At 37.5% G+C, this 16606-nt stretch overlaps 1 protein-coding gene across 4 annotated transcripts in view; it reads left to right on the top strand.

Annotated features, from left to right (window-relative positions):
• Positions 1–16606, top strand: part of RPGRIP1L (RPGRIP1 like) — a 97791-nt gene that overhangs the window by 39188 nt on the left and 41997 nt on the right. For 3 of the 4 annotated variants that reach the window (XM_059877427.1, XM_010814626.4, XM_002694781.7), the window contains exons 11-17: positions 410–516; positions 747–797; positions 1465–1644; positions 2186–2303; positions 9907–10359; positions 13036–13187; positions 16149–16527. In XM_059877427.1, coding sequence (XP_059733410.1) covers positions 410–516; positions 747–797; positions 1465–1644; positions 2186–2303; positions 9907–10359; positions 13036–13187; positions 16149–16527 — 1440 coding nt within the window. The remainder of the gene's footprint in view (positions 1–409; positions 517–746; positions 798–1464; positions 1645–2185; positions 2304–9906; positions 10360–13035; positions 13188–16148; positions 16528–16606) is intronic. The other variant, XM_010814627.4, reaches the window with a different exon arrangement.

The following is a 16606-nucleotide window of genomic DNA, read 5'->3' as shown; positions in this document are numbered from 1 at the left end:
AAGAAAGTCGATTTTAAAAACACTAAAAGACACAATTTTTTTTTTTTTTGCATGCCTTTCAGGACCCTTAATAAGTAAGTAAAAGTCATAGATTTAGAAACATATTTTCTTAGGTATTTTAGATAGTATGTTCCTTTGAAGTCCCAGAGGCACAATTTCCTTATATTAATACTGTGAACCTCAGTCTTAAGTTTCTGATAAGCCAGTGAATCATATGGTAGACACATGATAGTGTGTGTTTCTTCCTCACTCCCCTGCTGCCTTTGTCTAAGGTGTGAGCTTAATTTCCTCTCTGGCCAGAACAATACTAGCTCAAGCTGGGTGTGTATCACAAGTTAAGTTAACTTAAAATGTGTTCTTCTACCTCTTTCTCACTTAACTTTCTAATTGTGTTGACTTTATTTTTAAGACCAAAATGAGAAAATCAGTCAAGAAAATAGACAACTCCAGTTACAGTACCTGGAACAAAAGCAACAACTTGATGAACTTAAAAACCGCATGAAGTTTTACAACCAGGTGAACCATTTTCTTATTTAGAAAATGAACTCCAAATTTTTATCTAACTACTTTATACGTCAAGAAAACACTGTACCACGAAGCAACAGAATACAAATATACAACTTAGTTTATTAACCCATGGTATCTGGCAGCTTATGTTCCATGAGGGTAATCTGCGTAGTTGGAATATCTCTTGTACTTTCCATGAATATCTCATGGTGAGCTTTTACTTACTCTGTCTTTTGCAGGAGAGTGATATTAATGCTGATGAACTGAGTGAAGCTCTCCTGCTTATAAAGGTAACTTTCTAAACTTCACCATGAATTTCATGTCTACATATAAGTGTTTCAGCATAATGATGACCCTTATCTGCAGAATGAATTATTCAGGAAAGTGGTCATTTAGGTGACATTTAGTTATAGCATATACATATTTCATAATGACATCAAAATCACATTAAAGTCGACCTCAAAAACTCATGTTTAAAGCACTTTCTCCAACTGTAACAAACATTTCACTTTTATGTGCCCCACTATAAGACTAATTAACAATTTTCTGTCCTATGAGACATTGGTGCACCCTATTATCTTAAGTAAAATACTGAATTATACATGTCACCAGAAGATATTTTCCAGTTCTAGAATATTCTGTTATTTATAAGGAGACACACAAAAATACATTTCTTTTCTTTTAGGTCATCACAGTGTAGATTTTAATCAAATGAAGAAATAGAAATCAATGCACTTGATTCTTTTTTGCATCATGGAGTAATAAACTGTTTTTCTGTTTCTCTGTAATTGTTCCAAATATCTATCCAAATATTGTATTCTATATCAGGACTGCTTTATTCCTAATGGAAAATGAAAATCTATCTGTTTTCAGTTAATGATTTCTTGCTATATCTGTGTAATTCACAATTACATTTTAGAAACTATTGTTTTGGTAATAAAACATGTTTTGTTTTAGGCTCAAAAATCACAAAAAAATGGAGACCTTTCATTTTTAGAAAAAGTAGACAGTAAAATTAATAAAGATCTAGAACGGTCCATGAAAGAGCTGCAAGCAACTCATGCAGAAACAGTGCAAGAACTTGAAAAGACAAGAAACATGTTAATTATGCAACATAAAATTAATAAAGATTATCAGGTACTGTAATACACTAAATCCAGAAGATAGGTTTCCTATAATATTCTACTGATGATTTGCATTTTAAAGCAGTATCATCTACTATCATCTATTATAAATTGTCATGTGTTACCACATGCTCGGAATTTAGCCTTGTAACTGGATACTTAGACTAAAGAGTTCTAAAACAAATAATTTTAAGTCCTTGGTTTTAGAGAGTGAACTGTGGTGATGAATTCCCCCTTTACTAGTGTTAGCACACTCTGCAGCTGAGTTATAGTTTCTCCTAAGGTCCTGCCACAGCCATGTTTATATTAGCTTTTAACTAATGGGAATATCACTCCTTAAAAGGAATCCAGAGTTGTGTGGATTTCACTCCTAATTAATGAACATCATCAAGCATAATTTTCTAAACTGTAAGCTCTTTGAAGTCAGGAAACAATGGTTTACAGCTCCTGGTATCCCCAGGATCTAAAATCTGCTTGAATCATAGTTGCTTTAAAAAATTTTTTTAATGGAACAGATCCTAAGTAATGAAGCTGTTTATCTGTATTTTATTTAGATGGAAGTTGAGGCAGTGACCCAGAAGATGGAAAATCTGCAGCAAGATTATGAACTTAAAGTGGAACAGTATGTTCATCTTCTTGATATCCGGGCTGCACGCATCCAGAAACTAGAAGGTACAGTGTGCACAGTTCTTTGTCCATGGTGACTAGAGGAGTGGATTTTTACAGCAGTTGAAAATGTCATCCAAGTGTACACTCACAATTTCTTTTTGCTCTTTTTTTCCCCCAATTTATTAACGATAATAGTAGTTTACCAGAAAGGCTGATTTTATCTGATACTTCTCTACTCAAGAATGCCCTACTGCTTTTTTAATTTGGTGTCACAGGCAAGATTTCAGAGTACTTCATAAAGTACCACAGACTAAATTTAAGCACCTCATTTCTAATTTCTCTTGCCTCTCAGCCAAAAAGTCTGCTGCTTGCTCTTGGTCAGATTCATCTTACTCTGGCCCACCACCAGGCCTTTGTCTGCTCCAACTGAACCTCCTTTCTTCTCTCACTCCAAGATATAACCCTTCCCCACTTCAAAATCTAACTCAGTGCATGCCTGTGTCGGGAAGCTGGCTCCCATTACTCCTAGCCACCCCTCTCCTTGAAATGCCCCCACAGTGGTTTGCAGACTTTAGCAAGTAAGAAAATAACATTGGGAACTTGTTTCATAGGTAGCTTCCTGGGTCCTACTCCTAGAGATCCTGGAGCCTGTGATTCTGTATATTTAGAAATAATTCCAAGCAATTCAGATACAGGGATAAGACTATACTTTGAAAAAGACTACCTCAGCACTTACCACTTTTGCTCACACATACTCAAGGGACTTGGGTTTGGGTGGACTCCGGGAGTTGGTGATGGACAGGGAGGCCCGGCATGCTGCGGTTCATAGGGTCGCCAAGAGTCAGACATGACTGAACAACTGAACTGAACTGTACTTAAAAGATGTGTTTGGAGATTGTATTATATGTGTTCTTCACCATTGCAGTTTTGCATATTCTCTATGACTACAGTATATAAATTCTCCAATGATAAATACTTTGTCTCTCTTTCATGTTCTCTGCCATGCAGCACTTAAACTCGGTAATCTATGCCAGCAGTAATTTTGCACTCTTAGAGATCACTGAGAATCCAAAAGGCATGAGTTTATATGGGTTATACTTAAGATATTTACCATATTAGAAATTAAAAATGAGAAATTTTAAAAATATTTGTCATGCTAAAATAATAATAATAAACCCAATACATATTTAACATAAATTATAGTATTTATTTTTTAAAAGCTGCATTTTTCATACCAAAAAAACATTGAGACAAGTGACACTGTTTTAAACTTTTTAAATTGTTTAACATTTTTGCAAGTCTTTTTAGTGTCTGTCTTAATAGACAACAGCTGGGTGTTTATATCTGCTTCTGCAGTCAATCGGTTATGATATCACACATCCTGTAGATTCTGGGAAACCCTATTATACATTTGTAAGAGAATAAGAATGAGAAAGGCAAATAACATCTTAGTATTATTTTAAAAATAGTTTTAACCTCACAGACCTCCAGAACAGCCTCAGGAACCCTCAAGGGTTCCCAGACCACACTCGGAGAACCACTGCTCTAAGTAGAAGAATTCAATAAATAATCTATCTGAATGAACAGGGTTTCTGAAAGTCAAAGAGCATGTGTTCCTTTTATTTCAAGTAGTATTCAATAAAAATTTGCTTAATGAAATTTTCATGAATAACAGGAAGGTCACATAGTTTGAGATGTTCATTCCTTTCAAGTGTCACTAAGTCTTTAGCAATATATTTTACTTGTTTCCTAAATTCATTGATTAATTCCATAAACATGCTCATGTTCCTAACATATCCTAAGCAAAGTGCTAGGCAGTGAGAATACAAATAGGAAAAAAGCTCAAACTCACAAGATGTCAACAAGTAAGTAGACACACTTTACTGTGAAGAGTGTGAAGTTAGGAAAATGAAAAAGCTACCTAGGAAACATTGAGGAGAGAATGCCTGTTTGTATCTGAAGATTCAGGGATGACTCCGCACAGTAGGCTTGGAGTCTTTAATAATGACAGAATTCACCACTAAATAAAAGCAGTGAAAGGCATTCCACGCAGTAGATGAGGCAGGTAAAAATGCCCCAAATGTGAAGCACCACCATTGATTTGAGAAACTGCATATGATTTCATCAGTTTGGAACTCAGGATTGGTAAAGGAGGAAAACTTGGAGATACAACTGGAAAGAACCAAATGCTGAAAGCCGTGTTCGCCACCTGCATGAGTTTGAACCTTATTAACCTAGAGAAGCACCAAGGAATCTTTGGGTAGGAAGTAGTACACAAAACCACATTTTGGAGACTATGCTATAGGTTTTGGGAAGAATGAGTAAAATTTGAAGGAATGAAGAAGTTTGGGCTCCATTAATAATCTAGGTAATAAACACTCTGGGTGTAAGTAAGGTAGCATTAGTGGAGGTGGAGAAGACAGGGACAGATTTGCTAAAGACTTAGGAAATATTTTTGAATAGCAGTGACCCTACACATGTGGGGAGCGCAAAGCCAAAGAGCAACCTAGGGTGACTCCATGGTATCCAGCTTAGGCAGCTGGATGTAGGCTAACACATTCACTTGGAATTCAAAGTCCAGAAATAACTCGAAGAGAATATGAGTCATTCTCCTTTAGGTGTATTAAGTTTGATGTGCCTAGAGAGTATCTAGATAGAGGGCTCAGCAAGCCACTTAATATGTGAGTCTGTTATTTAGGAAAAAAAATCTCAAAAATAGAAATATCGAGTCTTCAGTATATTGATAGTAACAGAAGTCATAAAAGGGGATGGGATTACTAATTATTAGAGATGGAAATAAAAACTACAATGAGGTACCACCTCACAAAAGAGCCATCATCAAAAAGTCTACTAATAACAGGGCTTCCCTGGTCCAGTGGTTGAGACTCTGTGCTCCCAATGCAGGGGGCTCAGATTCAATCCCTGTTCAAGGAACTAGATCCCACATGCTGCAGCTGAAGATCTGCATGCCACAGCTAAGACCTCATGCAGCCAAATAAATAAAAAAAAATTTTTTTAAGTCTACAAATAACAAATATTGGAGAGGGTGTGGAGAAAAAGGAATCCTCCCACACTATTGGTGGGAATATAAGTTGGTGCATCCACCTTGGAAAACAGTATGAAGGTTCCTCAGGAAACTAAAAACAGAATCACCATATGACCCAGCAGTCCCCCTCCTGGGCATAAACAGAGTGAATTATGATTCGAAAAGATATATGCACCCCTATGCTCACAGTATCACTGTTCACAGTAGCCAAGCCATGGAAACCACCTAAATGTCCATCAGCAGAGGAGCAGATAAAGATGTGGTGCATAGATACAATGGTGTACTGCCCAGTCATAAACGGACAAAAGAATGCCTTTCGCAGCATCCTGGATACAGCTAGAGATGATCACACTAAGTAAACTAAGTCAGAAAGAGAAAGACAAACACCATGCAGCATCACTTATATGTGAAATCTAAAATATGACGCAAACAAACCTGTCTACAAAGCAGAAACAGAATCACAGACGTAGAGAACAGACATGGTGGCCAAGGGGGAGGGGAAGGGGCAGAAGGGTGGACCAAGAGGTTGGGGATCATAGATGCAAACTATTACATTTAGAGTGGAAAACCAACGAGGTCCTTGTATAGCACAAGAAACTGTATCCAGTCTCCTGGGATAAACTGTAGAGAAAAAGAATGTATATATGTGTATACCTGAGTCACTTTGCTATACAGCAGAAATTAGCACAAGAGTGTAAGTCAACTATATTTCAATTTAATTAATTAAAAAATAAACAGGGATACAGTTACTCATGAAACATAGACTAAAAAACGGATAAAAACAGAAGCCTAGCAAACCAGCAGAGAAACCCTTAAAGAATGAGAAGAGTGGTAGGAGGAGAAGCAGGGCAGATGAGACATGGAATCCCACAAAAGTTCACGGAAGAGGATGTGGTCTTCATTGTCAATTAAGCAAGGAAATCAAGTAACACAGGAAATAAGTAACTCAGCAGTAGCCACAGGGCTGGAAAAGGTCAGGTTTCATTCCAATCCCAAAGTAACACGGGACCAAAGTCCATTCACTCTAGAAATCAGTTGGTTATTGGTGACTTTTTCTGGAGTAGTTTCACAAGAAAAGTAAAGCAGATGCTTTTCACAGGAGATGGAAGAGTGTCTGTTACATGAGGAATGGGAGACACAAGTAGACATTACTCTTTTTAGAAGTTTGGATGTAACCTGGGGGAAAACATGTATTTAGAAAGAGACATATCTTTTTATTTTTTTATTGAAATATAGTTGATTTGCAATATATTAGTTTCAGAGGTACAGCATAATGATTCAGTATTTTTGTAGATTATACTTCACTATAAAATATTACGAGATAATGGCTATAATTCACTGTGCTATGCAATATACCCTTGTTGCTTATCTATTTTATACATAGTAGTCTGTATCTGTTAATCCCATACTCCCTAGTTTGTCCCTCTACTTCCTTCTCCCCTTTGGTAACCACAAGCTTTTTTCTATATCTGTGAAGTCTGCTTCTGCTTTACATATATATTTGTATCATCTTTAGGTTCCACGTATAAGTGATATCATACACTATTTGTCTTTCTCTGATTTATTTCACTAAGTATAATATTCTCTAGGTCCATCCACATTGCTGCAAATATCAGAATTTCATTCTTTTTATGGCTGAGTAATACATATATGTGTATGTGTGTGTGTGTGTGTGTGTGTGTGTGTGTATGTGTGTATATCAATCACATCTTCTTTATCTGTTCATTTGTTGATGGGCACTTAGGTGCCTCCAGGTCTTGCCTGTTGTAAATAGTGCTACTATGAACATTCATTGAATCACAGAGAAAACAAAGGAATTCCAGAAAACCATCTACTTCTGCTTCATTGACTATGCTAAAGCCTTTTTGTGGATCACAACAAACTGTGGAAAATTCTTAAAGAGATGGGAATACCTGACCACCTTACCTGCCTCCTGAAAAACCTGTTTGTAAGTCAAGAAGCTACAGTTAGAACTGGACACGGAACAATAGACTGGTTCAAAATTGGGAATGGAGTACATCAAGGCTGTATATTGTCACCCTGTTTATTTAACTTGTATACAGAGTACATCATGTGAAATGCCAGGCTGGATGAATCACAAGCTAAAATCAAGATTGTCAGGAGAAATATCAACAACCTCAGTTAAGAAGATGATAACACTCTAATGGCAGAAAGTAAAGAGGAGCTAAAAAGCCTCTTGATGAGGGTAAAAGAGGAGAGTGAAAAAGCTGGCTTAAAACTCAACATGCAGAAAAACTAAGATCATGGCATCTGATCCCATCACTTCATGGTGGCAGATAGAAGGGAGAAAAGTGGAAGCAGTGATCTTATTTTTGGGGGGCTCCAAAATCACTGTGGGTACACCCATGACATTAAGACACTTGCTCCTCAGAAGGAAAGCTGTGACAAACCTAGACAGTGTATTAAAAAGCAGAGACATCACTTTGCCAACAAAGGTCTGTATAGTCAAAGCTATGGTTTTTCCAGTAGTCACGTATGAATGTGAGATGAGATTTGGACCATAAAGAAGACTGAGCATCAAAAAATCAATGCTTTCAAATGGTGATGTTGGAGAAGACTCTTCACAGTCCCTTGGACTGCAAGGAGCTCAAACCAGTCAATCAGAAAGGAAATTAACCCTGAATATTCATTGGAAGAACTGATGCTGAAGCTGAAGCTTCAGTACTTCGGCCACCTGATGGGAAGAGCCAACTCACTGGAAAAGACTCTCATCCCTCATGCTGGGAAAGATTGAAGACAAAAGGAGAAAGGGGCAGCAGAGGATGAGATGGTTAGATACCGACTCAATGGACATGAATTTGAGCAAACTCAGGGAGATAGTGAAGGACAGGGGAGCCTGGCGTGCTACAGTCCACAGGGTTGCAAGGAGTCAGACACAACTTAGCAAGTGAACAACAGCGTGAACATTGGGGTGCATGTATTATCTTTTCAATTAGTGTTTTTGTTTTTTCTGGATATGTATCCAGGAATGGAATTGCTGGATTATATGGTAATTTTGATTTAATTTTTCAAGGAACTTCCATACTCCTTACCATAGTGGCTGTACTAGTTTATATTCCCACCAACAGCATACAAGTGTTCCCTTTTCTCCACACCCTCACCAGCATTTGTTATTTGTACACTTTTTCATGATAGCCATTCTGACAGGTGTGAGGTGGTAGCTCATTGTGGTTTTCACTTGCATTTCTCTGAGAATTAGCAATGTTGAGTATCTTTTCATGTGCCTGTCAGCCATCTGTATGTCTTCTTTGGTGAGTTATCTATTCAGGTCTTCTGCCATTTTTAATGAAGTTTTTTGGGTTTTTTTCATATTGGGTTTCATTTTTTTATATTATGTATTTGAGGTGTTAGCCCATTGTAGGTCACATCATTTGTAAATATTTTCCTGAATTCAGTAGATTATCTTCTTGTTTTGTCAGTAGTTTCCTTTGCTGTCCAAAAGCTTTTAAGTTTAATTAGATCCAGTTTATTTAGTTTTGCTTTTATTTCTTTTGCCTTAGGAGACAGATCCAGAAGACATATTGCTATAACTTATGTCAAAGAGTGTTTTGCCTGTGTTCTCTTCTGGGAGTTTCATGGTTTTGGGTTTTACACTTATATCTTTAAACCATTTTGAGTTTATTTTTGTATATGATGTGAGGGAATGTTCTAATCTAGAAAGATATATATATTTTTAAGAGCAACTTTATAGAATTATAATGAACATACTTTATTTTTTTTCCCAGCATAATGGTTTTATTATTTTAAAAAAATTTGTTTAATTCTTTATGGGAAAGTTCAGACATATATGAGTGGAAATAATTGTATGGTAAACTCTGATGTACTTACCACATAGCCAGTCAATTCATAGCCAATCTTTTTTCATCTGTATCCCCAACTCCCTTCTATCTTACCCATATTCTTTTGAAACACATCTCAGATACCATATCATTTCATCAATAAATATTTCAGGATGCATCTGAGGTCTTAAAAAATAACAATACAATTATACCTAAAAATGAACAATAATTTTTTACTATCATAAAATTTCTAATCAGTATTTAAATTTCTGATCATACCACAACTTTTAAAAATGTTCATTTCTTTGGATAAACATACTTTAAATTGCACATCTTTAAAGTGCACAATTTGGGAGTTTGGCATATATATACACCTGTGAAACTATCACCATAATCAAGATAATGAACATATCCATCATCCCCAAAAGTAGAAAAATATATATTTGGATAAACTGACAAGAAGGTAGCAGTGGAAAGAGAAATTGATTTTAAAGGAGAGAAGATAATAGAGCCAAACCAAAGGAGCAAGTGGAATCTAAATATTTACCTCAGTTATTCATTCAAAGGCTTTTTTTTTTTCTTCTTTCTCCTTTTCCCTGGTATATCCTGTATCACCACTTAATTTTTTAACTAAATGATGTCAAAATAAGTGATAGATTTCTTTAAAACACAGTATCAGTTACAGAAAAACAGTGTAGCTGTAGAATTTGATTGGGACTATACACTGCAAGCCCTCAGATTCCCCACCACTTCATATGTGTCTTTGTATCTTTATATGTCAACACCTTAAAACCTCTAAACTGTGTGTCTTCTCTTGCAGCCCAATTAAAGGATATTGCCTATGGCACCAAGCAGTACAAATTTAAGCCAGAAATCATGCCAGATGACTCAGTTGATGAATTTGATGAAACCATTCACTTAGAACGAGGCGAAAACCTATTTGAAATCCATATCAACAAAGTAACCTTTTCTTCCGAAGTTTTACAGGCATCTGGGGATAAAGAGCCTGTCACCTTCTGTACCTACGCTTTCTATGATTTTGAACTACAGACAACTCCCATAGTACGGGGCCTTCACCCAGAATATAACTTTACTTCTCAATACCTCGTTCATGTTAATGACTTATTCTTACAATACATTCAGAAAAATACTGTGACTCTTGAGGTTCACCAAGCTTACAGCACAGATTATGAAACAATCGCAGCTTGTCAGTTGAGATTCCATGAAATTCTAGAAAAAAGTGGTAGAATATTTTGCACAGCAAGTTTGGTTGGTGAGTATAGTCTTACAGACTTCGGCTGTTTGAATCCCTGATTGGTTTCTATATTAATAAGGCATTTCACATTAATATCTTCTCTCACAGATTCAAGGTGCCTTTAGGGTAAGGACAGTGTTCTCTGTCTGATTCAGCTGCCCACTGTTGATTGCACTCTTAAATGTCATTGATAATGTCAGTACAATGGCTGTTAATTTTTTAAAGCTTCTTAGTACAAATGTTTATTTACCATGTTGATATCTTTGTTTGATTAAAACATTGATTATAGTATGTTGATCAAATATTTTTTAAAGAGAGTATCATTATCACTGTTACTGAGCACTGCGAATACTGTGATCAGTGATAAATAAGACAGATGAAGCCCCTGCCCTCCTGTAGCTTACCTTCTAGAGGGGAAGACGGGCCGTAAAACTATACACCTATCCTTAGATGTGAAGAAAGATGATCGGAGCAAGAGGCTAGAGAGAGAGATGGAAGGTTGCTTATTGAGATAAGGACTTCCCTACAGGATGACATTGATAAAGAGACCTGAATAAAGATCCATATCAGCCATGGGGCAGCTTAAGCCCATGCACCACAACTAGAGAGCCCGTGTGCTGCAACTGGGACCCACAGCCAAACAAATCCTGCATGTCAGGATCCAGGGGAAGATTGTTTTCAGGCAGAGGAAACAGCAAGTACAAGGGCCTGAGGGAAAAACAAACCTGACCAATTGGAGGAACGTCGAGGAGGCCTGTGACTAGAGCAGAGATGACGTTAAAGCAGTAGGCAGGGATCAGATCATGCTGTAGAGCTTTGTGGGTCATGTTTGGACTGTCTTTTTCTCTGACTGAGGCAAGTCATTGTATACTTTTGAGAAGGTGAGGTAAGAGATCACACATAGTTTTTCTTTTTGTTTTTTGTTTGTTTGGCTGTGCTGGGTCTTCATTGCTGCACTCTGGCTTTCTCTAGTTGCAGCAAGTGGGGCTCCTCTCTAGCTGCAGGTGGCTTTTCTTGCTGCGGAGCACAGGCTCACAGGCTTCAGTAATTACAGCACTCGGGCTCAGCAGTTGCAGCTCACAGCCTCAGTAGTTATGCTACTTGGGCTTAGTTGCTCCACAGCATGTGGAATCTTCCCGGAGCAGGGATTGAATCCATGTCCTGTGCATTGGCAGGTGGATTCTTATCCACTGCACCACCAGGGAAGTCCAACAACACAGATCCTGGAAGAACCATGCTGGGTGCTGTGGGAAGAATGGTCTATACCGGCCAAGAGGGGGAATAGGACCATTTTCAGGCGATTGCATTAATCTGTGCAAAGAGAATGGTGGCTTGGATTAAGATGGTAATGAAAGTAGTGATAAGACGTAGTCATATTCAGTGTAGGTTGATTAACTCTTCTTTTAAAACTTGTTCATCAACTGAATGTAGAGAAACAAGAGAAACAGACAAGGTAAGAATTTTGGTGTGAACAGCTAGGAAAATGATGAGGCCATTTGTTGAAATAGGTCGGGTAGAGGAACAAATTTGAGGAAGAAAACTTAAGAATAGTATCTGAACAAGATTGACCTGCCTATTAGACAGCCAAGTGGCAATGTCACATGAGCAGTTGGATATAATAGTCTGAAGGTCAGGGATAGAAATATAAAAGTGGGATTCATTAGCATGCAGAATATATTTTAAGCCTTGGACCCAGATAATTTCACAGAGAGAGTAACTGTACATAAAGAAGAGAAAGGGACCAAAGATTGAGCCTTGAGAAACTCTAAAATTTAGCATTCGAGAAGAAGAGGAAGAGCCAGCAAAAGGAAACTAAGGAGTCACCAGTGAAGAGGGAGATAAACCAAGAGATAAACCAAGAGATCCTAGAGGCCAAGCGAAGAAGCCTTCTCAAGAAAGAAAGAAGGTGACTTAGGTTCTAGGGAGGGACTTTATTTTATTGATTGCATAGATAATATATTCACGTGGTTCAAAAAATCCTGCCCTCAGAAACTTAGTGTGGTAGAGAAGTAAACTGGTGAAGTGACAGTTGCCAAAGCAGTCAGTGTCCTAATGAGGACATAATCCTCGATTCCTGCAAAGGAAGCAGGGAGCTCTTCGGTCCCCCAGGAGCCATGGAGGAAGTCGTCACAGAGGAAGAGAGATAAAGAGCGGCAGAATTGTGAGGACTGAAGATGTGCAGGGCAGACATGCACGGGTGTATTACGTACAGTATAGATTTGGCAATAGGTATGGTGTTTTCCCCTGTACTTGTGGTACAGTAGAAAAATTAGGAAGGTGCCAAAGATTTCTTGAAATTTGAATTATAATGTGGAATATCACATTCATAGTTTTGAGATTTCATATTGTATCTGTCAGACTGCATTGATTGCAGCTTGTTTAAAAAAAAAGAAAAAATAGCATCAGAAAAAAATCTTTTTACATGTTAGGAGGATTGGAATAGTGTGAATTGGACTACCTCAAACATAGTTTTTTAATAATATTCAACACACAGTGAAACTCATACTTGCAGAAGTAACTTATTCTCTTTTTCTCTGTTATTTGCCAGTCACACACCATCTGTGCAAGTCATATATTATTTTATTCAGTATAAAATTTATAGTTTTAATGTCTAATACTATTGATGTTTGTTTTACTGGTATGTATTTTGATTTATGGGGCCATTTTAACAGTGAATTATGTATCGGTTTGTAGGAACTAAAGGAGACATCTCCAATTTTGGCACAGTGGAATACTGGTTCCGATTAAGAGTTCCCATGGATCAAGCAATTCGGCTTTATCGAGAACGGGCAAAGGCTTTGGGATACATAACATCAAATTTTAAGGGGCCAGAGCAAATGCAATGGGTAAGCTTGTTTGACTTTACAACCCTTTTATGACACAGAAATTTTATAGTATTTCTTTATATTACCATGCTTTAAACTGAAATCACTTTCTTTCACAGCCATCAAGTGGCTTTTTTTTAAACTTTTTATGTCAAAATAATCATAGACTTAACAGGAAGTAGCAAAAATGTACAGAGGTCCGTGTAGCCTTCACCCTGCTTCTCCCAGTTGTAATATTTTATGTAACTATAGTACAGTATCAAAGCCAGGAAATTGACATTGGTACAGTACTATTAACTAGGCTACAGACTTTATTCAGATTTTCTAAGTTTTTACGTGCACTTATGTGTGTATGTGTGTACACTGTGTGTGTGTGTGTGTGTGTCTGTGTATGTTTATGTAGGAAGAAACAGAGTTCAATGCAGTTTTATCATTTGTATATAATCATGTATCAACCACCACAATCAAGATACAAAAGTGATCCGTCACCCCAAAGGAACTCCCTTGTGCTATTCAGGACACTTTTGAAAAATAGAATTGCAATGCTAATATTACACATCAGTTGTAACTTGCATTACAATTTCTGCTGTTAAGGAAATGAATAGCTGTTCTTGGAGTTTCAGTTATTCTTTTTTTCCAACCGTTTCCAACTTCTTCCAAGCTGTTTCAGAAACCTGTAGCTTTCTGAAATGCAAAGTAGAATATAAAATGAATATTCTTTTACTGAGAATTGGAGGTTTAAAAGCAATTCCTCAGAGGAGCATTTTCCAAACTGTGTTTCATGAAATCTTAACAGTCTTATTTCCAGAAGAATTCCATGATCCAATAAATTCAGAAAAGACTGAATTGAGCAAAGTTAAATAAGGTCCTTGACTTTAGGGCTTCTTTTGAGATTTGAGTATAACGCAAATCTCAAGAGGAAACATGAAGTATACACTTAAGTAACAAAGGGATAGAATATAGTAGAAATATTTTGGAATGTCTGTTCAAGGCACAGTTCTCTTTTTTCACTTGGAACTGGCCTCTCTTCCAATCCATGGGGCTGGGCCCCCGGTGGCCAGCTGTACATTTGATGATCCTGCTCTCTCCCACTCCACCCAATTATAATTAATGATTTAGTAATAGCCACCTGCCTCCAACTGAGCCAATCAGATTCTGCTTTCTGAGATCAAGAGAAAGTAAGACTCTCCATGGCTGAAACGTGGGAAGCTGGGAGCTATAGGGCAGCCATCTGCCATCATGTTAAACTGCAAAGGGAAGAAAATGTATCTAGAAAGAGAATAATGAGCAAGCGTACAGAGAAAAATGAAGAACGAGATGGAGAGTAAATTCCTATAGTTTTCCAGTCCCATTCCCTTCCTAAGACACAACCACATTTCTGCTACACAGTTGTGTGAAATAGCCCTATAGCCTTACATTAAAGGCTTCCAAGGTGGAGCAGTGGTAAAGAAGCCACCTGCCAATGCAGCAGATGTTAGAGATGTGGATTCAGTCCCTGTGTCAGGAAGATGCCCTGGAGAAGGAAATGGCAACCCACTCCAGTATTCTTCCCAGGAAAATTCCATGGACGGAGGAGCCTGGTGGGCTGTAGTCCATGGGGTTACAAAAAAATCAGACCTATGACTGAGTGACGATGCATGCTCTTATATTAAAGTCTCTTTTCATTGTATTTGCTTGGTGAAACCAGTTTTTATAGCTTTATTAAAAGAACCATGATTAATATAACATTGATTCCCAAACTTAAAGAATGGCACCCATGTCCCAGCAATCATCGTTCTGGATTAATGTTCTTCAGAGCACACCTTGGGAAATGCCATTATGAAAAAGGGAATTAGAAATAGTGAAACCACATGATTTATTAATGTTTGTAATTTGAAGAGTTTTAGATTTCAGTTTATGATTTGAATGAGCCATTTAGTGGTGGAACTTCAGCTTTTGTGGGTAGGGTTGAGGGGAGAAGCAGAAGGGGTACTTTGTAAATCATTCCACTCAGCCCTCTATAGCCGGATGCTAACTAGCCCTGGGAAAGCAGTACTGTGATTCCCTTCTCAGATTTCCCCTATCCATACCACCACATGTCTCCACTAAGGAGATTATGACTTCAGTTCTGTTTTCTTTCTCTTATAAGCTTCTCTAGAATCAAAAGTTCCAGATGTTCAATCCAGATTCAAAAATAGAGTAAAAGAGGGGTCCTGCATGGGAGGTGGAGAGTTCTCTGACATTGCATTACTGCATTGTTTTGCCCCAGATCACATTGGCTAGGAAAGGCTTAGCATTTCATCAAGGCAGTTGTTCGCTAGAGTACTTGTGCACCGATTGCCTGAGTAATCATAGTTCCATAGAGGGCCACAGAGTAGCTTCCAACTCTGCCTGATAACTCCCTTTGCTAATCTCTCTTCTGAAAAGTCCCTCCAATTCAAGATTTTACCCCTCCAAAGTTTATCTCTCACTCTGTTCCCTTGTTCCTTGGCCTCAGGTATCTGCTGTCCTCAAATCCCATTGGTTCAGGATGAGGGCCAACCCAAATATAACAAAATTGTCTCTCTGAGTGGGTACCATCAAGTTCATTAGTTCTCACTTAAGAATGAGATATGATGAGAATAACTGGAATAGTTGAAGGATTAGCTCTTAATAAAATTCTAACTAACTTTGAACCTATCTGCTCACTTGTTAAGCATTAAATAGAATTAAAAAACATCAGACTACTGTCTTGGCTTTATTTATTTTTGTTTGTTTGTTTTAACATCAATCTCTACATGTATGCTCAGTCTTTTATAGTTGCTGCTAAAAGCGTCTGTACACAGGTTCTAGAGAATATTGGTTTTGAGTAAGTGTCAAGAGTCTTTAACTGAGAAATTCACTATGAAGTGAAAATCTGCAGTCTTTTGGTCCATTTACAAAATTATTGTGTTTGGGGGTTGGCAGCTGCTGTTTACTTTTCATTGTATTACTACTGTAATATAAATATGTATGTTTTTCCAGTTAAGTCATCAAGCACCCAAAACTGCTCAGCTCAGTTCTACTGATTCCACAGATGGCAACTTAAATGAACTTCATATTACAATAAGATGTTGCAACCACCTGCAGTCCCGAGCAAGCCACCTTCAGCCACACCCATATGTTGTGTACAAGTTTTTTGATTTTGCAGACCATGACACAGCCATCATTCCCAGTAGCAATGATCCACAGTTTGATGATCATATGTGTTTCCCAGTGCCAATGAATATGGATTTGGATCGATACCTTAAGTCAGAGTCTCTGAGTTTTTATGTATTTGATGATAGTGATACCCAGGAGAATATTTACATAGGAAAAGTCAGTGTGCCTCTGATTTCATTGGCACATGACAGATGTATTTCAGGTAAGCCTATTTCTTGAATCCATGAAATTATTTAAAAAAAGACCTAAATTATTCCTCAGTGTTATTGATATGATCTATT

This window comes from Bos taurus, chromosome 18 (assembly GCF_002263795.3).
Source record: "Bos taurus isolate L1 Dominette 01449 registration number 42190680 breed Hereford chromosome 18, ARS-UCD2.0, whole genome shotgun sequence".
Taxonomy (NCBI): Eukaryota; Metazoa; Chordata; class Mammalia; order Artiodactyla; family Bovidae; genus Bos; species Bos taurus.
Note: the sequence above shows the minus strand (reverse complement) of the source record. Positions and strands in the feature narration are given on the sequence as shown.